Raw genomic sequence first — 27,291 nt, forward strand, 5'->3', positions numbered from 1 at the left:
GTTTAACAGCGTCTCGTGTGCATGAGGCCTAAGAATTTTAGTTTATAGGCGTTTTTGCACTACACGCCCCTCTGCAAAAGTTTTACTCCCAAAATAACCAGAATGCATTTCACACTGCATTGCATTTTTACTAAAAAACGTTGAAACTTGACGCTCAGAAGAGATAAGAGGAGTTTAGGAGAGACTGACGTTTTTATAGCTCCTAAACTTCTCCAGAAAACACGATAGAGAAGGGTTTTTTTCCTGCCTCTGAACGTCCCTGACAGAAAACACCTGTAGTAGTCATAATGTGCAAAGACACATAGCATACAATAGAAGTGCTTCTAGAGGCAGGAGAAAAAAACGTCAAACGCCTGTAGAATCAACATTTTTTTAAGTCCAGTGTGCATGGAGCCTTATTCTGCTAGCCGTAGTAAATAGATATGAAGGTATATTGTATTTACTTGTTTTACCCTTTTTTTTATATATATATTTCCTCAGTTGCTTCCTGATTTCTGACCTCAAAATGATGTAATACATATCAGGAGTCTTTATGAACATATTTTTTCTTTCACCTGGAGGGGGTAGGAGGGGCTTTAACAGCTAAAGACACCCACCTGTCTGCATGCCTGAGCTAAGGGCAGATGGATTCCAGGAAGTAAACTCTACATGAATTATCTGCCCTTACTCAAGATGGCAGCAGCATGAAATGCTAGGTGGTGTTTTTTAAAATAACATCTCAATAAAATAATGCTTGGAGACATGGATGGATGGATGGGTGAGATTGCTTTGAATAATAAAAATGTATTAAATTGCATTTACAGTTTATGGTGCTTAGATACAGTTTAGTTCCACTTTAACCACATGCGGACCAGCGCACAATGATATACGTCGGCACAATGGTACAGCTGGGCAAATGGGCGTACAGGTACCTCCACTTTAAGAAGCGTCATTGTGGGCCGCCACGTGCTCCATGACCGCGGGTCCCGCCGACTCGATGTCCGCTGGGTGCCCGTGATCGTGTCACGGAGTGGAAGAACGGGTAGATGCCTTTGTCATCCTGTCATCGGGAGCAGTGATCGCTGTCATGTGAGTAGTAGCCCACTCCCTAGGACACAGTTAACCCCTTGATCGCCCCCTAGTGTTTAACCCCTTCCCTGCTAGTGTCATTTACACAGTAATCAGTGCATTTTATAGCACTGATCACTGTATAAATGACAATGGTTTCAAAATAGTGTCAAAAGTGTCCGATATGTCCGTTATAATGTCGCAGTCATGATAAAAATCGCAGATTGCTGCCATTACTACTAAAAAAAAAAAATTAATAATAAAAATGTCATAAAACTATCCCCTATTTTGTAGACGCTATAACTTTTGCGCAAACCAATCAATATACGCTTATTGCGATTATTTTTTATTTATTTTTTACCAAAAATATGTAGAAGAATACATATCGGCCTAAACTGAGGAAAACATTTGTTTTTTTATATATTTTTGCGGGATATTTATTAATGTCGCTCTTTTTTTGTTTATAGCGCAATAAATAAAAAACGCAGAGGTGATCAAATACCACCAAAAAGCTCTATTTGTGGGGAAAAAAGGACGTTAAACTTGTTTGGGTGCCACACCGCACGACCGCGCAATTGTCAGTTAAAGCGACGCAGTGCTGAATCGCAACAAGTGCTCTGGTCAGGAAGGGGTAAATCCTTCCGGGGCTGAAGTGGTTTAGAAAAAATCGTTTGACATTTGTAGTCACACTGTCATTTTGTCTAAGAACAACTTACCTTACTATCTAAAAACAATGAAACCTTGCAGTTTGCTTAGCTTCCAAAACTACATCTGTTTTGAAGTTCTTAATACACTTAGTGATTTTATCATTACAACTTGACATCTGTTTGAAAGTTAATTACTAGAAAACATGCAGTTGCTTCATCTAACTAGCATTTACAGAGGTTCAGGGAGTTGGCTCCATCAACAGAGTGAGTAAGTGAATTCTCAGAACATTTTTTGGCATTACATGGCACTGGATTTGGCGTTAGTAAATTACCTAGTTAATCAGTAGCTGATAGAACATGAAAGTGATTACGCAGCTGCATATAAATGGTGCTCTGATTATACAGTGCTGTGAAAATAAAATTGCCCCTTTGCTAAATCATGAATGAACTGTGATTAATCTATAATACAATTTGCAAAACTGTATCATAGAAACTAAAAAAAAGGGTTGTTAGTTCAAAATTTTTGCACTTTTTTCACTTATGTCACTAATAGAAAACCTAGTGGTGATTAAATACCACCAAAAGAAAGCTCTATTTGTGTGAAAAAAAATGATAAAAACGTTGTTTGGGTACAGTGTTTCACGTCTAAGTAATTGGCATTTAAAGTGTGAGAGCGCTGAAAGCTGAAAATTGGTCTGGGCAGGAGGGGTGTATAAGTGCCCTGTATTGAAGTGGTTAAAGAAAACTAAAGGATGCATTCTTTAGTGGTAGGTTATGGTAATAGCAAGAAATATACAGCTACATTTTAAAAACAATTTTTTCTTTTTACTATTTTGTGCCAGTTTTGTGCCTTAAATAGGCCAGTCATGCTGGGAAAACCCTCCAATGTGGCTGAAGTAAAACAATTCTGCAAAGAAGAGTAGGCCAAAATTCCTCCACAGCGATGTGAAAGACTCATTGCCAGTTATTGCAAATGCTTGATTGGCAGTTGTTGCCACCAAGGGTGGCACAACCAGTTATTGAGTTTAGGGGAAATTCGTTTTCACAGCACTGTATGCATCCATGGCAATTTCATTTTCTGTGCTGCTCCAAGCTGTCACTGACAGCTCATGATCTCCAGTTATGATTGGGAGCTGACCAAATGGGCTCCCGATTATGTGGCCACTGTGGATGCCAACCACCGTGGTCACATGATTAGGAACTCTGTCCCACCCGCTGTGCTTTAAGACCCCATTAAAGTGCCGAGGTGGCCAGATGGGAAGGGGTTAAGGATTTGTCAAAGGTTCTATGTTTCCTTTGCATTGCTTTGTGATTTTGTTTTCGTTCCAATTTTTATGTTTTTTTATGTGTTTTTTTTTCATAAAACATTTTTTCCTTATAACACCATATTCTTTAGCTTAATTTTAAGCTCTTTATATATCAGTAGCTTGTTTCTAGTATATGCTTTTTATACTCATGTAAATAGAGGAGGATGTTAAATGACATAATAATTCAGTGAACATTTTCTTTGAGGAAAAAGAGATTAATGGGGGTTGAAGAAAAAAGTTTACCTGCAAAAAAAAAGAAAAAAAAGCACAAGGGACATTACTTACTTTCAGTGTAATGTGTCCCTTGTGCTTCTGTCTTCTAGTTCACTAAAAATCTTTTATCCTCCATTGTGCCCCCACCCCCACTTCTGTAATTTTCACGTGCAGTGGAAATAATAAACATGAGGAGCTGTCACAGGCTCTCATTAAAAGAGAAGTATGGGTTTATTTTTGATTCATACTTACCTATGTGGATGGAGCATCGGACCAATGCTGCAGCTGTCTCTCTCTGCACTGAGAACCGAGCCACCGAACATCACCGATGGCTTGGTTCTCACAGATCCCTGAGAAGAGAGCTGCAGACTGTCAGTCAGCGTCTCTCCTCTCTGCTTCTCCACACTCATTGTAGCGATGAGCTGTGGAGGGGCGGGGAGCGTCCCCCTCAGCGGCTCACTTTAGAGCACTCTCCGCTGAAAACGGGTCATAGGAGTGCAAAACGAATTGCACTCCTGTTACCCATTGGAGAAGCCGAGCCTAAAACGCTCAGGCTGGACTTCTCCTTTAAGAGTGCCTGACTTTGCCTGCCCTTTCTGCCCAGCTCCTCCATTCACAGAAGCTGTACTACAGCTTTCATGAATGAAACATGATCTATGAATGGAGGACAAGCGGATAATTGAAAGATTTGCCGCCTCCATTTAGAGATCGTGTTTCATTGTAACGGTTTCTATGACTAAAGGAGCGGGACGGAAAGGGTAGGCAAAGTCAGGCACTGTTGTCGAGAGCCTGTGACAGTTTCTCAGTTATATTATCCCCGCCACAATGGGGTAAACATCATGGACACATTACACTGAAAGTACAGTGTCTCACCCCTCACATTTTTGTAAATATTTTATTATATTTTTTCATGTGACAACACTGAAGAAATAACACATTGCTACAATGTAAAGTAGTGAGTGTACAGCTTGTATAAATTTGCTGTCCCCTCAAAATAACTGAACACACAGCCAATAATGTCTAAACCGCTGGCAACAAAAGTGAGTACACCCCTGAGTGAAAATGACCAAATTGGGCCCAATTAGCCATTTTCCCTCCCCGGTGTCATGTGACTCGTTAGTGTTACAAGGTTTCAGGTGTGAATGGGGAGCAGGTGTGTTAAATTTGGTGTTATCGCTCTCACTCTCTCATACTGGTCACTGGAAGTTCAACATGGCACCTCATGGCAAAGAACTCTCTGAGGATCTAAAAAAAAAAAAGAAATGTTGCTCTACTTAAAGATGGCCTAGGCTATAAGAAGATTGCCAAGACCCTGAAACTGAGCTGCAGCATGATAGCCAAGACCATACAGCGGTTTAACAGGACAGGTTCCACTCGGAACAGGCCTCTATGGTCAACCAAAAAAGTTAGTACATGTGCTAAGCTCCATATCCAGCCATAACCATGTCCTGTGGTCTGATGAGACCAAGATAAACTTATTTGGTTCAGATGGTGTCAAGCGTGTGTGACAGCAACCAGGTGAGGAGTATAAAAACAAGTGTGTCTTGCCTACAGTCAAGCATGGTGGTGGGAGTGTCATGGTCTGGGGCTGCATGAGTGCTGCCGGCACTGGGGAGCTACAGTTCATTGAGGGAACCATGAATGCCAACATGTACTGTTACCTCCAGAAGCTGGGCCGCAGGGCAGTTTTCCAACATGATGATAACCCCGGTTTAGATATTAATGGCTGTGTTGAGTTGTTTTGAGGGGACAGCAAATTTACACCGTTATACAAGCTGTACACTCACTACTTTACATTGTAGCAAAGTGTCATTTCTTCAGTGTTGTCACATGCAAAGATATAATAAAATATATACAAAAATGCAAGAGGCGTACTAACTTTTGTGAGATACTGTATGTTAAGTCCTTTGTGCTATCTTTATATTTTTGTAGGTAAACTTAGGCTTTAATTATTAATTCCATTGAACTTTTTCTATTGCCAGTGTATTTTTTATTTATTTTTTTGCTGTGAGGCCATCATCACATCTTTATTCCCATAATAAAAGTTCCTCAAGATCAATTTAATTTAAACAATTTATTATGGAGCTAAAGAATCTTAGCTTAGCAAAGTTTTCACCACAAAGCTTTAGAAATGGAGTAGCAACTGAAGCTGTCAGATTGGGCCTTCTGTTAAGAACCTTTACAACAAATATGAAGGTTGAAATCTAAGAGGTTTTAAATTCTATATGAATCCTATTTTATATGTTTAACATTTTTGCTGTCAGGCCTTGCCTCTCATTTTCGCTTTTGGTGGCTGGACCTTTTTTTACAATTTTCGCTTGTTTGCTATTCTTTACTAATTTTTTACAGCTGTGAAAATTTGCAGAACACCCTCCAATTATTTTCTGAAAGCATAAGACCTTTAGAATTAAAACATAGTTCTGCTGATTTTGTGCTAATTTTGTGTTTATGGTTATGGCTTATGAATTAATAATAGTTCAAGTTAACCATTTGAGCTCTGGAAGGTTTTACCCCCTTCATAACTAGGACTTTTTTTTGCTATTCAGCCTTGTGCTAATTTAACTTGCAATTGCGCCGTAATGCAATACTGCAGGCAAATTAAATTTTTATAATTTTTTTTTCCACATAAATAGAGCTTTCTTTTGGTGGTATTTTATTTTTTTGCCATATAAATGGCAAAATACTGACAATTTTAAAATAAACAATATTTTCTACTTTCTGTTATAAAACATATCCAATAAAATCAAATTTGTTCATAAATTTAGGCCAAAATGTATTCTGCTACATGTCTTTGGTGAACAAAAATCCCAATAAGTGTATATTAATTGGTTTGTGTGAATGTTATATCCATCTACAAACTATGATATATACTCTTAGAAACATCATGTGCTGGCTCCTGACGAGTGGCCTTCCAGCCACGAAACGCGTAGAGCTGCTATACGCTTTGCTACTCATCAATGTTCATAAAGCTTTGTTAGCTAACCGTATACCCTACCCAAGGATCCAAGAGGCCCGAGTCTTTGCAGGCATTACTATATTTTACTATTTTATCCTTATCATACATTTGGTGCACTTTGGAAAGTTGTTGCTTGCTGTTTCTTGTGATATTCAAGTTATGACTGAGATGTATTGTATTATCCATTCATTACCCCAATGTGTATTTATCAATGTACCTTGCTCTTATCTTATGGCAACCAATAAACTCCATTTATATTCACCAAATGATTCTTTTGCTACCACGTGCCTCACTCAAAATCCCGCCCCCTTGCTCCCTCCCCCCTTGATGATATATACTATGATATATATGAAGTATATCACAATTTTAAAACCTTACTACCATAGATAACAAAATGTTATTTGATTTTTACTCCAGGAGTATATATTGAGTTTGGCAATGCCAGAGAAATGCTTAAATAATGCATTACAATTTAACTAAACCCATAAGATCTTAGTTGACTAAAAGGTAGTGGAGATTTTAGTGGACTACAATGTACCGGAGATTACATAGCTACATAGATAGTCTGGCTGAAAAAAGACACAAGTCCATCTAGTTCAATAGTTCAACCAATAGCAGAAAAAATCCTATACCCACAGTTTATCCAAAGGAAGGCAAAAAAAACCCCAATAAAGCATGAACCAATATACTCCAGTAGGGGAAAAAAAAACCTTCCCGATACCCCAAGAGACAATGGGAACCAGCTCTTGAGGGAGCCTATGCCACATTTTCACAGCTCTTACTGTGAAGAAACCTTTCCGTATTTGGAGATTAAATCTCTTTTCCTCTAGACGTAAAGAGTGCCCCCTTGCCCTCTGTGATGACTTTAAAGTGAATAACTCATCACCAAGTTCACTATATGGACCACTTATATATTTATACAAGTTGATCATATCCCCCTTGATCTCCTCTTCTCAAGAGAGAAAAAACTCAGTTCAGCTAATCATCCCTTATAGCTGAGCTTCTCCACGCCTCTTATCAGTTTGGTCGCTCTTCTCTGCACTTTCTCCAGTTCCCCAATATCCTTTTTGTGAACATTATAATGTACTGGAGATTTTAGTCAACTAAAATACTAAAACAATTCGGATGACTAAAATACGACTAAGATTAAAATGGCATTTTAGTCAAAAGAGTATGACTAAAGCTAAATAGAAATTTTACGTCAAAATGAACACTGCTATGCTCTGTTATGTCAGTGGTCCCTATTCTGTGGCTCAGAGACAGATGCTGCCCCTTGCTTGCTTTTATCCAGCCCTTGGAGCACTATTTCATTCACTGATACCAACAATGGGGCATAATTCCCCCCCACTGAAACCAATGAAGGGGGCACAATTCCTCCCAATGACACCAACAATGGGGTACAATGACATCAACGATGGGGCCCAATGACACCAAGGATGGGGCCCAAAGATATCAACGATGGGGCATCCTCCTACTTACACCAATAATGGGGCTCAATTACTCTTACTGAAACAATGGAGCATTATTTTTTCCAGCTGATGTCGGGTCCCTTTCTACGCCCACTGTCCACAGTCCGGCCCTCCTAAAGTCTGAAGAATAATAAACTGGACCTTTGTTTGGAAAGTTTAGAGACTCCTGCTCTATGTTATCATAAACTGTGGCTAAAAAGCTGATCAGTATATTTGTGTTTCCTAACTTGACTACTGTAATGATCTATTTGTTGACCTAAATCCACACTAAGCAAACTACAGTATGTCCTAAATTCGGCAGGAGGAATCCTGACAAGGTCGATTGTAAGTAATCATATTAGGCCTCATGTACACTACAGCTGATAAACTGAAGTTTAGGAGCAGTTGGGCATTTTTCTTTCAGCAGCCCCTGAGCTCTCCTCCATGTTATCTTATGTGTACATGTACACTCATTTGTTTATAATAGTTTAGAAGCAGTTGTGGTTACAGGCATTTTTTTGAAAGCAGAAAAATTACGTTCAGGATTGTAATTAACTGGCATTTCAAACGCCAAATGCTTGTAACTGCTTGTAACCGCGGTAAACCGTGTTTATGCGCATTTGCGTTTAAGCGTTTTTAAAGGGGAAAACATTACTGATAGTTTTTGAACATATAAAAATTTTGAAAAAACACAAATTTCATCACATGCTGTTGCCTGCATCAATGGATGAGCCCAGTAGCAATGAACTCTGGTCCTCTCATGCAATGTTCTACGTCTTTGGAGCCTCAGCAACATCAGTAGCATTTCCTCACACATGTTGTTATTATTATTATTATTATTATTATTATTTATTATTATTTCAGGTACTTATATAGCGCAGTCAATTTACGCAGCGCTTTACATATACATTGTACATTCACAGCAGTCCCTACCCTCAAGGAGCTTACAATCTAAGGTCCCTAACTCACATTCATACATACTAGGGACAATTTTAGACAGGATCCAATCAACCTACCAGCATATCTTTTAGATGTTCATGATGAATCCATAGTAAAAACACAAAAAATAAGACAGCTATCTACAAGCACACGGCTTTTTGCTGCTGCTCTGTCTTCTCTCACAGAATTGCTGAAATAGTTAATAATTTACTTGTTTTTCATGCATTGTGGGCATTTAGGAGGGTCTCCTGAGGTTATCTTTAAAAAAAGCTTCTAACCTCAAATCCTCATAACTGGTGCTAAACTTGCATTAACTCAGTATGTAAAAGTTGTCAATTTCCAGCGTTCAGAAGAGGTTTTCAACTGCACTGTGTACATGAGCCCTTAGTGCTTTAAGTTTTTGCAATGACTTCAAAATCCACCCTATAAGGCTCTGCATGGCTAGGCAATCTTTTATTTGTCTGACCTTTTATCACCCTACTCCCCCCCCCCCCCATAACCTACACTGTGCGCCCCTCAAACCCATTTACATTTTATGGGGGCTTCTCCTTTTTATGCCCCAAAAATATGGAATTTTCTTCCCAAGTACATTATAAAGTCACCTTCTTTAAACTCTTTCAGCTCAAAACTGACAACTTTCTTCTTTGGACAAGACTTCGCCTAACTGTTCTTTTTTTTTTTAATTTGTTTTTGTTTCTTTTGTAAAGCATTTGGAGAAGGTACCTTTTAAAAGCATTTGTGCATGTGCATTTTAGGGTGGGCATGTACAATCCCATGTTAACCTACAAAGAATGTTTGCACATATTAAATAAAGAATTACTGGCTTAGTGTAAATCATTTACTAAATGAAAAATACATTTTCATTGATTGCTTGTAACAATATTGAAAGAAAGCTTTTATTAAATTTAACAATGCATTATTTTCAGTACTTAACTGTTTTGACTTCCTTTTAATAAACCGAGAGGCTGAATACTCACATCAGTCAAAGCCTGTGTATACATGATAGATTCCCGCATAAACTGGGATGTATCAGGCAGAAATGTACATCCCTGCTCATAGAGGCCAGTATCAGGATCGAAGTGGCAATGCTCTGTTGGACATGATTCTTCTTGGCATTGGCCGGTTTGGATAATGTTATATCCAAAAATATCTGCAGGACATCTAGAAAGCAAATAACAAAAAGTACACATCATGTAAAGTTACTGGGAAGTGATCACCAAAGCCCATTACTTTATAATTACATTATTTATGATTTATAAAAACTAAAGGAAAGTGTTTCTGTGGACATCCCTAACAACTTAAAGTGTATCTACATCCAAAACCAAAAATTTAATATATTGTAGCTTATCAGTCTTTAGATGCTGTGGCTGTATTATTTTCTTTCTTTCAGACTTGTTTTCCTTTTCCTTTTTTTCAGTTTTATATCAGTGGGGTTTTTTTTTGCCACTTAACCTATGGGGATAGAAATGATTAAGGCATGCGCTGGACTTCAAACATGTTTGCCTTTGTTCATCTTCATTACATAGTAGATTCACACTAACAGTAGAATTTTTAACAATAAAGAAAAAGTTCTTTGGGCTTTTTTTTTTAAAGTTACAAAAAGTGACAAGGACACTACATTTCTGGCAAGATCGACAGTTATATTTTGTACTTGCCAAAAACATAAAAATAAATGTATTCACCACGTCTAGCTCCTTCCAGTTTTAAATAGGAACTTCATCCAATTTCCTCATATGCTTACTTGCCTACAACGTAGTATACAGTCAAACAGCCCTCAAAAGAGGCTGCTGGATAATAAAAGGATACTATACCAGGACAGATATATGCTGGGCTAGGACAGTTGTTGGTGCCTTCCCGTATACGAAGGGGTGTATAATGGTGAAACCGCCAATAAACTAACAATGTGCAAAGGTAAATTGCAGATGCTCCTGAAAACTAAGTGGAATATGGGACATTATAAATCCTGCAACAGTGGAACAGGCCAGAATCAAAGGAAATCTATACAATAATTCACACTTTTGGATTTTCTGGCATTCTTTTGTCCTTTCTGTCTTTATTTACATAACGGTTTGACATAGTAGGTTTTACTCAAATTAATAGAGTAGATTTTATATTACTTACAGTGCCTTGAAAAAGTATTCATACCCCTTGAAATTTTCCACATTTTATCATGTTACAAAACTGTAAATGTATTTTATTGGGATTTTATGTGATAGGCCAACACAAAGTGGCACATAATTATGAAGTGGAAGGAAAATGATAAATGGTTTTCAACATTTTTTACAAATACATATGTGAAAAGTGTGGTGTGCATTTGCATTCAGCCCCCCCCCCCCCCCCCGGAGTCAATACTTTGTAGAACCACCTTTCACTGCAATTACAGCTGTAAGTCGTTTTGGGGATGTCTCTACCAGCTTTGCACATCCAGAGAGTGACTTTTTTTTCCCCCATTCTTCATTGCAAAATAGCTTAAGCTCTGTCAGATTGGATGGAGAGCATCTGTGAACAGCAATTTTCAAGTCTTTCCACAGATTCTCAATTGGTTTTAGGTTTGGACTTTGACTGGGCCATTCTAACACATGAATATGCTTTCATCTAAATCATTCTATTGTTGCTCTGGCTGTATGTTTAGGGTCGTTGTCCTGGTGGAAGGTGAAACTCCCCCCAGTCTCAAGTCTTTTGCAGAATCTAACAGGTTTTGTTCTAAGATTGCCCTGTATTTGGCTCCATCCATCTTCCCATCAACTCTTCACTGCCCCTGCTGAAAAAATCATCCCCACCACATGGTGTTGCCACCACCGTGTTTCACGGTGAGGATGGTGTATTCAGGGTGATGTGCAGTGTTAGTTCTCCACCACACATAGCGTTTTGCTTTTAGGCCAAAAAGTTCAATTCTGGTCTCATCTGACCAGAGCACCTTCTTCCACATGTTTGCTGTGTCCCCCACATGGCTTCTGGCAAACTGCAAACAGGACTTCTTATGGCTTTCTTTCAACAATGGCTTTCTTCTTACCACTCTTATATAAAGGCCAGATTTGTGTAGTGCATGACTAATAATTGTCCTGTGGACAGATTCTCTCACCTAAGCTGTTGATCTCTGCAGCTTCTCCAGAGTTACCATGAGCCTCTTGGCTGCTTCTCTGAATAATGCTCTCCTTGCCCAGCCTGTCAGTTTAGGTGGACGGCCATGTCTTGGTAGGTTTGCAGTTGTGCCATACTCTTTCCATTTTTAGATGATGGATTGAACAATGCTCCGTGAGATGTTCAAAGCTTGGGATATTTTTTTTATAACCTAACCCTGCTTTAAACTTCTCCAAAACTTTATCCTTGACCTATCTGGTGTGTTCCTTGGCCTTCATGATGCTGTTTGTTCACTAAGGTTCTCTAACTAACCTCTGAGGGCTTCACAGAACAGCTATATTTACACTGAGATTACATTACACACAGGTGGACTCTATTTACTAATTAGGTGACTTCTGAAGGCAATTGGTTTCACTAGACTTTAGTTAAGGGTATCAGAGTAAAGGAGGCTGAATACAAATGCACACCATTTATCATTTTCCCTGCACTTCACAATTATGTGCCACATTGTCTTGGTCTATCACATAAAATCCCCAATAAAATACATTTACGTTTTTGGTTGTAACATGACAAATTCAACAGAACTAAGTATGACCACCACTGTTATTTATGTACAGTTTTTGAGCTATTTTGCCAACTCAAGTTTGAGTTCTGTGCAGCCTCCAGGGGCTTTCTCTAAAACTATAAGAACCCTCAGACATAAAGTAACTTGAAAGTGTCAGGCACTTGGGGTGCATTGGCGGCGCGATATGGGAAGGACGTGAGTAACTCCAGCTCCGTCGGTCCCAGTCAATACAGGCTAAAACACCAGGGCTACATCGCATATACCCCGGCGAAAACAGCACCAACTCCTAGAGGTCATCACCGTTCATGCCTGTGAAGAAATCTGGACACTTTAATCGCTCCCAGCACAACCTTACAAACTTTCTGCTGGACGCTGCAGACAGAAAGAGCAGGAAGATGTCCCAAGATGGCGCCAGCGCTAGCTCTCAGGCGGCCTCAGGAAAACATTCATCCAATCCATCCAGCCATTTATCTAACGCTGGGAACAGTGAGTACTCCTCTCCCCTCTCTAAAGCAGACTTAGATGCCAGCCTAACTACCATTTTTGACAAATTAGTAGACAAAATTGAAAGTGAGGTTCAGAAACACTACAGCCCTGTCTCAAGAGATTGCCAGTATTGGCACTTGCACTGACATACTGGAAACTAAACACGATGAACTCTCACTTGCCCACAATGACCCAAGGAAGGATTATGAATCACTAGCAGACAGCTTTGCATTTATGCAAGCTCAAGTTGAAGATCTAGACAACAGAAATAGACACCCCAACATCAGACTACGTGGCGTCCCAGAATCGGTCACAGACCTTATGCCTACAGTCTCCAAGATATTTCATAACCTCCTATCAGATAAGCCTTTATCAGCATTTACTTGCGATAGAATCCACAGAGCTTTACAACCTAAACCCACTTCAGATAAACCACCCAGGGACATTATTATGTGCATGAAAGACTTCCTAGTTAAAGAGGACATCATGCGTGCAGCGAGGAACTCCCCCAATATTGCCCTAGATGGTAAAAAGCTGCAGATTTACCCGGATATCTCCCCTACTACATTAGACAGAAGACGCAGGATGAAGGAAGTTACCAGTATCCTACAAGCAGCAAGAATAAAATATAGATGGGGTTTTCCATTTAAACTCACCATCCCATACAACGGTTCCACATACACCGTATACAATATTATTGAGGGCAAGGAACTGCTTGTGAAACTGGGCCTGCTGGAACCAGAACCTCCTAACCACTTTCCTTCAACCCCCAGACCCTCCCCAATTTGGTCTACTCCATCCTCCAGACGCAATACAAATGACCAAAGAAGATGGTGTCAACCTTTTCAAGATCACACCTCCTGAACACACACAACAATCGTCTAGCTGTTTGAAGTATCTGAGTTTGTTCTAAATGTTTTCCTTTTTCCTTTAACGAGATCCTGCTGGCATTTTTTACAGCCAACCTCGACCGTCTGGCGCCCCAGACCAACCTCTTCCTAAAATGGATACACATGATACTCTTCTTTACGTCTGAAGCACCTCCCTATTGAAATCTAGCAGAACCTCGTAACTATGGTCCTCTTCATTCGTTTTATTTTTATTTTTCTCTTCTATTTTTGTTGAAGTCGAAACCATTGAGGTTCTTACTCCTTGTCTATACGAACTTCCACTTTTGTGTCTCCTTCTATTGATACAGACATATTTTAAACGTTGATCCTAAGCCCCAATGACAGAAATAGACAAGAAACTATCCCCTTCCATCCTCCTCTCTTCCCCCCCACCCCCCCTTCCCTCTCCCCTCCCCTCCCTCCCCTCCCCCTCCGTCCCTACTCCCCGTCCTCTTCCATTCACCCCCTTGGCTACTATTTCTTGATATTTTATGCTATCTTAGCTAAATAGCCTGTTTCGTCCGCCACCGCTGGATTGTCCCCCCTCCTGCTCTTGCGGTTAACTGCGACACTCCTATTCGTAGGGTTGTTGCACCTGGCCATGCTTGCAGGATTAGGACTGATTTGTCCTTTGGAATTTAGTTCACATTTTAGTGACAAGATGTTTCTTGTCCCTTTGATTCTGTTTTACATTCTTGTTTTATACATCAATGTTGCCCTTAAGGCAAATGATAAAGTTTTCTTGAAAATCTGAAGTTTTCATAACATTTTTCAATTACAATGGTTAAAACAATGTTATATTTGCTTTTGTTACAATATGTTACTCTCATGGTACGATATGCACTCCAGATTGTTCCCCCAACTTTTTTTGCATAACTCCTCCCAGCCTTTTGAAATTATAGTCACTAAATTTACTAAACACACGCAAGATTTATCTCTATCTATAGTTCACCATATTCACGAGATGGATTCTATTCATAAACATTATTTCTTACCCATGACCAATGGTTCTTAAAATTATATCACACAATGTACAGGGATTTAACTCACCCCATAAACGGAAAAAAGCATTCCAACATTATAAAAGGCTGGGAGCAGATGTTATTCTCATGCAGGAAACTCACTTCGCTTCCACTAACCATTCCAAATATTTTGACAAGACCTATAACCAATTTTATTATACCACTTTTCATAACAAAACCCGCGGGGTAGCCATTTTCATCCGCAACACCACTATCTTAGACATACAAAACATATACAAAGATTTTGATAGTCGCTATATCATCATTAAAGGACTGATCAACAACAAAGAGATAACTATAGCATCGATATATGCCCCTAATGAGTCTCAATCTACCTTTTTCATGAATTTTTTTGATAAACTTGACCAATACAGCTCTCCTCACATAGTTTTAGGCGGTGATTTCAACTTAACCACACATCCAGCCCTTGATAGAAGTAAAACATCCCTCTCTTCTAAAGCTTTCTCTAAATCACTGAACCAATCCATAACCAAATTTCAACTCATCGATTCATGGAGGTCTCACAATGTTGGGATTAGGGCCTATACACATTATTCTCATCTTCATGAAGTCTATGCTAGACTAGACTATATTTTCTGCACCCCCATTTTGTTGGCTAACTCCTCCAAAGCCCTTATCCATCCCTGCCCTTGGTCAGATCATGATATTACCTCTTTTGAAACATCACACATAGGACTCTCACCTTCCCCTTACAATTGGCGACTAAATGACTCAATTCTAACTGACTCATCAATAACACAATCTATCACATCACACATCGAAAATTACTTTATAGAAAACGCTATTGACGACATCTCCCCTACGACTCTCTGGGCAGCTCATAAAGCTGTTTTACGCGGTCATTTAATTAGCCTAGCGGCAAACAGCAATAAACAAAGACTCACAAACATTAAAAGTCTTACTAGAGAGTTAAACCTTCTTTACAACAAAACCCTACTCAAGAAATCACAAAACAAATTCAAGACAAACGTAAAGCTTTATGCCGCGTACACACGGTCGGACTTTTCGTCTACAAAAGTCCAACGGACGCCGACGGACTAAAGCTGGCTGGTAATCCGATCGTGTGTGGGCTTCTCCGGACTTTCAGCAGACTTTTTCAGCCTCAAATCCGACGGACTTTAGATTTGAAACATGCTTCAAATCTTTACGTCGTAACTACGGACCCCGAAATCCGCTCGTCTGTGTGCTAGTCCGACGGACAAAAACCCATGCTAGGGCAGCTATTGGCTACTGGCTATGAACTTCCTTATTTTAGTCCGGTGTACGTCATCACGTACGAATCCGTCGGACTTTTGTGTGGTCGTGTGTAGGCAAGTCCGTTCGTTAGAAAGTCTGCCGCAAGTCCGCCGAAAGTCCGCCGGAAGTCTGTCGGACAGGCTGTCGGACTTTTGTAGACGAAAAGTCCGACCGTGTGTACGTGGCATTAGATCTTATTTTATCAGCAAATACAGAAAAATCTCTTAGATTTTCAAAAGCTATATTTTTACTACATAGTAACTCCCCTTCAGCCATGTTCGCAAAAGAACTTAATCATGATCATAAACCCCCTCACATATATAAACTTAGAGATCAGGCTGGGAACATGATCACCGACCCCCAAGGAGTTCTAAACATATTCTCTTCCTTCTATAAGGATCTACTTTCTAGTCCTCAACCCTCTCTTAATCACCCCTCTAAATCATGGCTAGATTATATCCAACTACCTGCTCTTAATGCACACTAAATAGAATCCCTCAATGCTCCATGCACAGAAGCAGAAATAATCAAAATAATTAAATCTCTCAAAACATTCGCTTCTCTCTTAATCCCTTATCTATCCAAACTCTTTAATCATTTTCTTAATGGCAACCACTTCCCAGATGAGATGCTTCTAGCTAACCTTTCCCTTATCCCCAAACCACTCAAAGACCACTCCCTCCCCCAAAACTACCGTCCCATATCAGTCCTTAATAACGACCTCAAAATCCTTGGGAGATTACTCTCTGATAGATTGGCAGCAGTTATCACAAATTTAATACATATAGACCAAACTGGTTTCATTCCTGGTCGACAGATAGTTGATAATGTTAGACTAGTCACTAATATTATACAAGACGCAAATTTACACTCCCGTCAATTTTGCCTCCTCAGTTTAGATATTCATAAGGCATTTGACAGCGTCAGCTGGTCATACCTAAACTTTCTTCTGCCCAAGTACGGAATCTCAGATAAATTCCTACAAGGATTCTACGCACTCTATCATAATCCTCAAACCAGAATTAAAATCCCTGGACATAACTCTGACTTCTTCCCCCGCAGTAGAGGATCTAGACAGGGTTGCCCCTTATCACCACTTTTGTTTGCTCTTGCAATTGAACCCTTAGCTCACAAGATCAGGAACAGCATAGATATAAAAGGATATACAAAAGGAGATAAAGTATTGAAACTCGGCTTATAAGCTGATGATGCACTTTTATTTCTTACAGATCCCCTTACCTCTATCCCATCTCTTCTAAAAGAACTTACATTTTTCCACACCATTTCAGGCCTTAAAATTAATACCAATAAATGCTCAGCCTTACTAAGTAACTACACCCAAAATATTCAATCCCTATTATCCAAAAATGTCCCATTTGTATGGTGTCCTCAATCATTTAAATATCTTGGTGTCACAATCTCCTCAACTCACAACCTCTTATATAAATCCAACTATATCCCATTATTTTCTCATATAACATCACTTTTAAAATCCTGGTCATCCTTCCATATTTCCTTCCTGGGTAGAATATGTGCTATTAAAATGACGATTCTCCCTAAACTCCTGTATTATTTCCGTGCCCTACCTATTAATGTCCCAAAATCTGGCCTTTGTTAATTTTGTTAATTTCAAAGAGAAATTAACAAATTTATATGGGCAGAGAAAAAACCCAGATGTAGCTATGCCCTTATGCATAGACCTCAATCCACAGGCGGCCTAGGCCTTCCAAACCTGTGGCTCTATTACCTTACTTACGCAACTCACCCAATGGTTCACCCCCACCCACGACACTCCATGGAAAATATTTGAATCCATATCCATTCTCCCACTCCATCTACAAGGAATATTATGGTCCAATACCACCTCTTATAGCAAACTTATTAAACATAATATTATTATTGCCCAATTTTATCAACTATGGATTAAGTATAAAGATATATACAAACTCTCTTCAGACACACCACCTTTAGCCTCCTTCTTAGGTGATCCTAGATTTACCTATGCCTACAATAATAGACAACCATTCTCCTCTTGCATCAATAAAAATCTAACCACACTGAGATCCCTTCAATTAAAATGGGATTTTATCCCATTCTCTGCTTTACAAGCCACACACGATCTATCTACTTCTGAACTCCACCACTACCATCTAATTAAATCCTTCTTCGCCAAATATTTCGCACTCACAACTCATCCGTCATACACGACCTTTGAACATACAGTATATGCATATTGTCTTCTAGAGACAGAGGCCTCATTTCTAGGCTGTATTGTTACCTTAACAACTTTGGAGTGCCAGATAAATCTACACAAATGCTTCAGTGGGAAGTGGACATGGATATCTCACTCAGTGTTGATGAGTGGAATTCCATGTCAGACAATCTCCGCAAAAGTAATAAAGCTATCTCTTTTAGAGAAACCCCAATTAAAGTATTCTCCAGATGGTACCTAACCCCTTCGAAACTTCACACTTATTATCCATCCATTTCTCCAAAATGTTTTAGGGGATGCCCAGATTCTGGTACCCTCATACACATATTTTGGAGCTGCAATCATATCAATCAAATATGGCACAAAGCAATTGAGATAATAGAACACTCTTCCAAACAAAAAATTACTCTCTCTCCTCAGATATGCTTGCTATACGCTAACATACCAAACATACCCTCTCCTTGTATGAGACTGTTCCACTCCCTATGCAGCTCAATACACTGGATGACAGCCTATAATTGGAAATCTAATAATCTACCATGGCAACAAGTAATTAACAGAATGGAACTACTCAAACTTTCTGAATAGATTTATCACACTCTTAATGACACTATCCATATTCACAAAAAGAAATGGTCTTATTGGAACCCAACTTAAAAAACCTTAATATAATATTATCATATATACCTATAACCTTTTATGCTAGTAACGCTCTATACTATATATCATTCCTGTAAAAACTTGTCTTCAAAATTTATTATTACCATGTTTGTAACGCAATTTTAAATACCTTTATAAACATTCAAATGTATTGTTGTTATATACTTTTTTATAACTATACCCACTGTCTGTTTACCTGAACTTCCAAATAAAACTTTTGTAAACAAAAAAGAAAGTGTCAGGCACTTAACACAAAGGCGGCACTTTACCCAAGAAGTGGGCAGTACTAGCAACAGGTCAGAAGACATATTCTACGTTTTTTATTGGTAAACTTTGACTACTAGGCTTACATATTATAATACATAATATATTGCATACCTTGTGGCTTCTACTTTTCCGTATTCTGAAACATAGTACGGTTTTTCATCATTGTATTCATCATACACCCCCCATCGGAGATGAGCCCATTCATGGACCAATACTCTACCTAAAAAACATTTTTTTTTTTTTTTAATAACTCATTTAACTGCATTAAGGGAATTAAGTTTATGAGGAATTTCTGGTACACAATGTGATTACTAAAACGATAACTGTGAATAAAACCCAGGTTACTGGCATCTAAAACATTTCAAGCAGTGGGGTGGCCTGCTACACAGCAGCAATATCAGGGTACAAAAAAAATGGCAAACTGATTGCATCGCCTATAGTAAATATTCAAATGTGACAGTAGCATACCTTTAACTAAAGGCACTTAATACATTAATGATATATGGGTAGCTATAGTCACATCAGAATGTTTTTTCCCTGTGAAGCCCAGCAGGTTGGGTGGATAAGCAGTAAAATGTATATGAATTAACTTACCTATCAGTTGTAGGTGGCATGGGCAGTGAAAGATTTATAAGGGGGCAAAAGGGGAAAGTGCTCTGGGCCGCCAGACAGAAGGGCCCCCTCTGTACAAAAATAATATAAAACAATTATATAAAATAATAAAAAATAAATAATAATAAAGTAATATGCAATCTATAATAATAAAAAAAAATTACTTTCTTTTATTAACCACTTCCGGACCGGCTCACGCCAATATACGTTGGCACTTTGAAGAGGGATATTGTTGTTATGGCAGCTGCCATAACCCCGGTATCCTCTTCTTTAGTGAGTGGTCCGGTTTCGGATAAAAGTGGTCTCTGCGGCAGATTCCCCCCCCTCCTGTCGCTCTCTGGTGCCCTCCACCGCTTACAGGAGGCAATCGGATCCTTCTCCCTGTTAGGTATGGAGATGAGCGAGGGAAAGATGGCCCCCACCCGTCTCCATTGCAGAGTGGGAGCGACGTCAAAATGTCACTTCTGCCCATAGCTCTTAAAGGGACTTTTTCTTATTGCATTTTAGTGTAAATATCTCATATTTAAGAGGTCCTGTCATGCTTTTTTTCTATTACAAGGGATGTTTACATTCCTTGTAATAGGAATAAAAGTGACACAATTTATTTTTTTAAGAGAACAGTGTGTAAAAAAAAAAGTAAAATAAATAAGAAAAACATTTTTTTTAACAAGCCCCGTCGTGCCAAGCTCGCGTGCAGAAGCGAACGCATACACGAGTAGCGCCCGCATATCAAAACAGTGTTCAAACCACAAATGTGTGGTATTACCACGATCGTTAGAGCGAGAGCAATAATTGTAGCCCAAGACCTCCTCTGTAACTCAAAACATGCAACCTGTAGAATTTTTTAAGCATTGCCTATGGATATTTTTAAGGGTAAAAGTTTGTCGCTATTCCATGAGCGGGCGCAATTTTAAAGCATGACATGTTGGGTATCAATTTACTCGGCGTAACATTATCTTTCACAATATAAAAAAATAATTGGGCTAACTTTACTGTTGTTTTATTTTTTTAATGCAAAAACGTGTATTTTTTCCAAAATGAGTGCACTTGTAAGACCGCTGTGCAAATACGGTGTGACAGAAAGACTGCCATTTTATTTTCTAGGGTGTTAGAAAAAAATATATATGTAATGTTTGGGGGTTCTAAGTAATTTTCTAGCAAAAAAAAACAACTGATTTTAACTTGTAAACACCAAATCTCAGAAAGAGGCTCGGTCCTTAAGTGGTTAAATGTATTTTGGAAAGTAATATTTTGCCAGTCATTATCTGTAAAAGTTTCTACTCTGGACTGGTATATTGTATCATATATAAACACATTTTGACAGGTCAAGCAAAGCACACATAGAGCGCTATGACTGTGTGTGTGTGTGTGCACGCATGACCACAGAATGATGTTTTGTCATGCGTTTTAAAAATGTGTGACTGTCATTGAGAATGTAAACAAACTCAGTATATGAGGGGCAATTGAGCTGTGTGAAGTAGAAGTCAGCAGTTTTACTTTCTATGTACATTATTTGATACCTGCCAGTATCTCTTAAAAAAGAATTATGAAGTCCCACTTCTGTTAAGTAAACCCAGAATAGTCTTAGCAAATTTGCAGATGTTTGTATATTTAGCATTGATTGCTTTATTCTTTGCTTTAGACCAGGGATATGCAATTAGCGGACCTCCAGCTGTTGCAAAACTACAAGTCCCATCATTCCTCTGTCTCTGGGTGCCATGTTTGTGGCTGTCAGAGTCTTGCTATGCCTCATGGGACTTGTAGTTCTGCAACAGCTGGAGGCCCGCTAATTGCATATCCCTGCTTTAGAATTTCTGTCAGAGAGCAGGAATTAAAAATCCAACTCTGCCATCTACTGAAACTTCAAAGAACTCTTTTGTTGTACACTAGAGTTAAAAGAATAGTATACTGTATATTTACAGTGCAAAATGCTATAAAAAGCTTAATGGGACTTTTAAGGGACTTCATAAACTTGTTGAAAACTGTATCAAAATACACACTTTTTATTCTTAAATCAAGGACATAATGCCTAAAGTTTATTAAAATTAATATTCCTTCCTTTTGGGGACCCGGCCTAGTTGTCCCACCTCTACAAATTTGTGTATCAAGCAGTCCAGAGGTTTGTCTTCCATGACATCAGAGAGCTCTCTATTCTCGACATGTTTTACACCTAGTATTCCCCGGGGGCAAAACAGGGAGAGGAATTGTATGCTTTTAGTCTACTGGCAATATAAAGCAGAAAAATTCTCACCGCACAGGCATGGATCTACTTCCAGGTATCAACTCAGTTATCTCCCAGGATAAAGAGCCCCAGGTGCTGGCTAATGCTGAGTCGTGTTAAAGGTGAATGAGAAAATCCGGACAGCCGCACTCCAGGAAGATGTAGATCAAAAGTTATTTATTGTAATAAATTCTTGAGCATATAGCATACAAAACACTGTGGCAGAAAGTACAGGCAGAAAGTTGCCTGTACTTTCTGCCACAGTGTTTTGTATGCTATATGCTCAAGAATTTATTACAATAAATAACTTTTGAACTACATCTTCCTGGAGTGCGGCTGTCCGGATTTTCCCATTCACCTTCTACTGGCAATATAATTGGACTGGGGCATGTCCCATTATCCCTCTGGGGGATAACCTGTGTGAAGCTGAAGTCAGTGTGCAAATATAATTGTTATGGTCCTTTCATTTTGTCTATTTGTGGTCCCTTCAATGAATATTACATTTATTTAATATTAACCCCTGAAAAAATTCACTGAGATCACTGAGGCAACGTCACTTCCGGTCACGGCCGAGACTGGAAGTTTGGATTCCATAGCGTTCTGTCTGAGTGTGACCCCACGGTCCCAGCTGCTGTCTCTACATTGTTTTTAATAAATTCGTTGTTAACACTACACCATAAGGATTATTATTCGTATTACATGTGTTAGCCAACTGAGTACCACCAACTACTGAGTGACATACACCCTATGGAGTTCAGTGTTGTCTGTTGATGTGTGTTACCTTTTGATTTAAAGTGGAGTTCCACCCACTTTTACAACTCTTCAGCATCCCTCACTAAACTGTGCACTGTAAACGAATTGGATATTTTTTTACTTTTTTTCTCAGCACCTACTGTATATCTGCTGTATTCATTTTTCACTTCCTCCTCCCTGGCCGTGGCCCATCGCATCATTTCCTGTTTGCAATGCCTTCTGGGAAGGGGCGGCAACTTCCTCTGACACTGCTGTTGCTATGGAAACCTGACCTGAAACCTATTACCCTGCTTGTGCTGCACTGAGCATGTGCGAGATCAGCAAGGATGAGATCCAGGAAGAAATACAGTCTGGCTTCAGATGCCCACACTTAAGATGGCCACGGCCTATTGTAAGTTTATAAAATAACAAACTACTGCTATAAACTAACAAAACAGACCTTAGTTTACAGACTAACTTTACTAGAGTACATTAAGATTGTGTATTATAGGGGTATTTTTATTTAAAAAGTATAATTTTGGCCGGAACACCACTTTAAGGTGAGCTGCCATTGTACACAGTGGTGGAGTTTGTTTTCTTCCTTGGATTGAGCACTGGACTATTTGATTGCTTATATTTCACCTGGATTTTTTAAGCATTATTTAAGCACCTCAACGAGATATTCTATTACTGTGTTTATTTACGTTTTGCACTGGACTTTGGCATCACCATTCATTGTGGATATTCTGTATGATACTCAATTTTTTTTCTGTTTGCACTTTACTACATGTTAATTTATTTATCATTTTATATTATCTAGTCTTTATAGCTGTTTTGTTGCTTTATTTAGGAATCAATGTTTAGATTTAGCACCGCTCCATTGATATAATATTATTTCAATAAATATTATTTGTCAATAAATAGCAGTGCTCATGAGTACAAATGTGCTAAATTTCCACCATTGGTTCTTAATGCACAGGCACCACTTGCACCATATGCAGTGAGGGATTTATAGGAGGAAGACTGACCCCTTTAGATCTGATGGAAAATGTGTTTACTTCCCAAGTTTGTGGAGACTGCAGAAGCTTTCCAGCACCAGAGTGCATAGCGCTACAACCTAAGCAGAAGTCTTTTATGGATATCTATTAATACCTAGTGGTGCCTGGGCATTAACTACATGGTGGAAATGTGCTGCAGCTGTAGTCATAAGAACTACCTTCTATTGATTACATAATAAATTGTATTTTAGCTATTTGAGTCTGACAGTATTTATGAAGCACCTTAAAATTTCCACTGAGGTGTATATATAGCATTTTGTTTTTTATATGTATTGGGTGTGGTTCTTAACAGTCCCTCCGATACCTATATAGTGACTGATTGTTGTTGTATATATTTTAAGTGTATCTATACTCAAAACTTTTTTTTATAGTTTTGGACAGAACTGGACAAGGTTAGAACCCCTGCCAGGTTTCACTGCTATGCAGGGCTTCGATAAATTCACCACACATAATACGATTTAGATGTACCAACAAGTATGTAGTACAAAGGCTTGCCTGATTGGATAGAAATTGATTGGCTTGATTGGGTAGGTCCTCATATTACATAGTGTTGGTAGGTCTAAGGTTGATTGTACAGAGATTGTATGGTCAGATTGTAAAGTGTATAGTTAGAAAAATTTCCCCTCACTTTCTGTTCTGGAAATAATTCTTTACCAGATGGGGAGTGAGGAAAAATCTGCACCAGGGACAATAATAAAAGTAATAAATATTTCCCCCTCTTCCTGTCCTGGGCACATCCTTTGTACCAGACAGGAAGTAGAAGAATCTCTCCAAATGCCCCTCCACCATGGGACATGGTTTACTTTTGTAAGGTTTGAGTCTCTATTTATTTTTTACATATTTTGGGAATGGTGCATTTATATTTCAATAAGTCTCTTTTGAAGGACCAGTGTAGGGAAGAGGCCTTTGTCCCTCAACATGCCTTACAAGGGGAGGGAGCCTTGCAAGGTACCCTTCCAATGTTAAAAGGCATGGTTCCCAATCCTGCCCACCAAGGCTGTATGTCTGGATAAGGGCCTGGTATGAACTTTAAAGGAAACCCACACTGTATTCTAAACAGAGAGAGCACATTAAAAAAAAAAAAAACAGGAAAAAAAAATGACACGGGGGTCTTCTTAAAATCCATACCTGGCCCCTCGGGTCTGGTATGAATTTTAAATAGGAATCCATGCTGGAGGAACCCACACAAAAATAAATAACATGTGAAAAAGCATTGCATTGGTTTAAGGGTCCCAAGAACAGACACCCCACAGGTAATTTTACTTACAGGGATAACTAACTGGAAACCCAGCCCTATGCTTAAAGTGATATTAAAAGCATTTTTTTTTTTTAAATTAACCGCTTCAGCCCCGGAAGATTTTCCCCCTTAATGAAAAAGTCATTTTTTGCGATACAGCACTGCTTCACTTTAACTGACAATTGCACAATTGAGCGTCAATTTTGAAAAAAAAAAAACAATATATTTTACTTTTGCTATAATAAATACCTCCGTACAGGTACAGCGATTCGCAGGAAGTAGCCACTTTGCCAACGTAGATGTGTGTGAGCTGGTTGGCAAGTGGTTAAAATAAAAAAGAGGTTATAGTTACCTTATACTTACCTGCTCTGTGCAACAATATTGCACAGAATGGTCCCTTATTTCTTTTTTGCGGACCACCTGCTGAGGCAAAGCCAGAGTTCCCCTATCTGCAGGGAACATAAACTTTGCTGATTACACATTGGGGATATGTCAGACCTCTGTAATGAGACCACTGCTTTGAGCAAGTGGCTCACTCTGGCTGTTTTTTCATCATGTCTTTGCATCAGTTTGCCCTGTATGTCAGTCTTCTGTTTTTCCTTTTTTTGTGTCCCCGGTACGCTGTTTTTATATTCATTATGTCAGTTTATAAGCGCAGTGCTTCCCTTTGTCCTGCTCATGCCCATCCATAGTCCCGCCCAAAGCCTGCCCACAGGCCATAAGAAGCTCTGCTTCTAGTAACCTTTAGTCCTTGCTTGAAGAAGGAACCAATTAGCTGTTCCGAAACGCGTTGCATGATGATATCACTTCTGGTTTGCTGTCCACGCTGGTTGCTGGTCCCTTCCCGCTGATGTCACTTCCTGGATTTGGCTTCCATGCTGCCTCAGACAGCCTAGCTGTCTTCCCAGTATCCAGGAGAGTTGTGGCTTCCATCTGCCAGCCACTTCAGGATATGCTGCCATAGAATTACATCTCCGGATATCCCTGAGACTCCTTGGGACTACCAGAATGCCGGACCACCTGCCATATTACTAATATTATGTGCTCCTACCCATCTACCCTTTTGTAAGTGTTTTTAACCCTTTTGGGAAATATAAAGTTTTACTTCTGTACTTAGAAGCGCCTTTTTTTCTTTACTTTTCAAGTGGCTCACTCTGCAGCTGCTAGTAGGGCACCACAAACGTTATACTCAGTTTGTGGCTGCTTTAGAAAGAACATGAACTATAAAAAAGTAACACCTTTTGTTTCATGCATCAGGAATGTATTTAGCTGATTTAAACTGATGGTTCAAGTGGGCCTTATTGATATATTAATACATACAGCATTCATTTGTGTATTTTATACCTGTCTGGAGTTCAGTTTCAATGCACATAATAATTGTTTCAGATAATCAAAACTGTGAATAAAAACAAAGGGATTTACCTCTTGGTCCGTAACCAGACAACAGACTGTTATTAAGTAAGAAGTTGGGTGTAAAGTGAATATATTTTCCAGGTTCTCCGCAGAGTCCATACTGTAAAGTATAAGGGTCATCTCCATATTTCAGGTAGGGAGAGGCGATAATAATATCTGCCTGGCAAAATCAGAAACATACATAATAGTTCTATATATGCCTTTGTGAAGGATTTTTTAAAAAAGGTAAACATTCTGCTATATGTATAAAGAGTTACTCTGGAGAATTAAGTTTTTTTTCCTAAATTTAAAAAAAAATATCCTCTAAATATGTGAAATATTCTGAAATGTCTTTTTCAACACATATACACAGATTAATATTTCAGGACACCACAGGCTTAACTCTGGAATAGGGTTTTCTTGTAGAGAGCAGGAAATTGTGTATAAAAAAATAGTGCAATCACTAAAATTTTGTGCAAAAAATTAAGAAGTGCAACTTAATGTATGCCCAGCATTGTGTGGATGGTATTGCATATATATTTTACTCATCTTACCATCTGCAGAGAACATTCAAAATGTATTGGAAGACTTACCTCATTATATGTTTCTTTTGTTGGGTCTTTATATTTACTTCCTGGTGTCCAGGTAGATGGGATTAGAATTTTAACACTTTTTATGTAGAGCCTCTTTTGAGTAGCTTGAAACAAATAACTTGTGGCTTCTTTGACCATATTCTAAGAAAAAAATACAAATTGTGGAAATAATTATATATTGATACATAAACCTGTTTTCTTAACTTTATTATGGGGTACCTTCAAGAAATAACAAGGCAATAATGGATTTATCCTTTATGTTTCCATAGTCGATTGGTCAGGTTGTACTGCACTGTTAAAGTCTAGCAGAGTCTTCAAGACAACAAAATAAAATCCTTGTAGAATAAAAAAAAACACAACTCTAAATAGTATCAAATGCAACGGCGCATGGATTGTGGTGTTAGATGTAACTGGTATTTTATTTTCCCCTCCTTTTTGACTCCCCAAGT

General features: G+C 38.8%; 1 protein-coding gene across 1 annotated transcript in view; it reads right to left on the reverse strand.

The window, feature by feature from the left end:
- LOC141103523 (calcium-activated chloride channel regulator 1-like) overlaps window positions 1–27,291 on the reverse strand; it is a 118,594-nt gene that overhangs the window by 50,969 nt on the left and 40,334 nt on the right. The window contains exons 2-5 of the mRNA XM_073593200.1: window positions 26,843–26,983; window positions 26,280–26,430; window positions 19,109–19,217; window positions 9,535–9,718 (exon numbers count right to left, since the gene is read on the reverse strand). Coding sequence (XP_073449301.1) covers window positions 9,535–9,718; window positions 19,109–19,217; window positions 26,280–26,430; window positions 26,843–26,983 — 585 coding nt within the window. The remainder of the gene's footprint in view (window positions 1–9,534; window positions 9,719–19,108; window positions 19,218–26,279; window positions 26,431–26,842; window positions 26,984–27,291) is intronic.

Source organism: Aquarana catesbeiana, linkage group LG07 (genome assembly GCF_042186555.1).
Source record: "Aquarana catesbeiana isolate 2022-GZ linkage group LG07, ASM4218655v1, whole genome shotgun sequence".
Classification (NCBI taxonomy): Eukaryota; Metazoa; Chordata; class Amphibia; order Anura; family Ranidae; genus Aquarana; species Aquarana catesbeiana.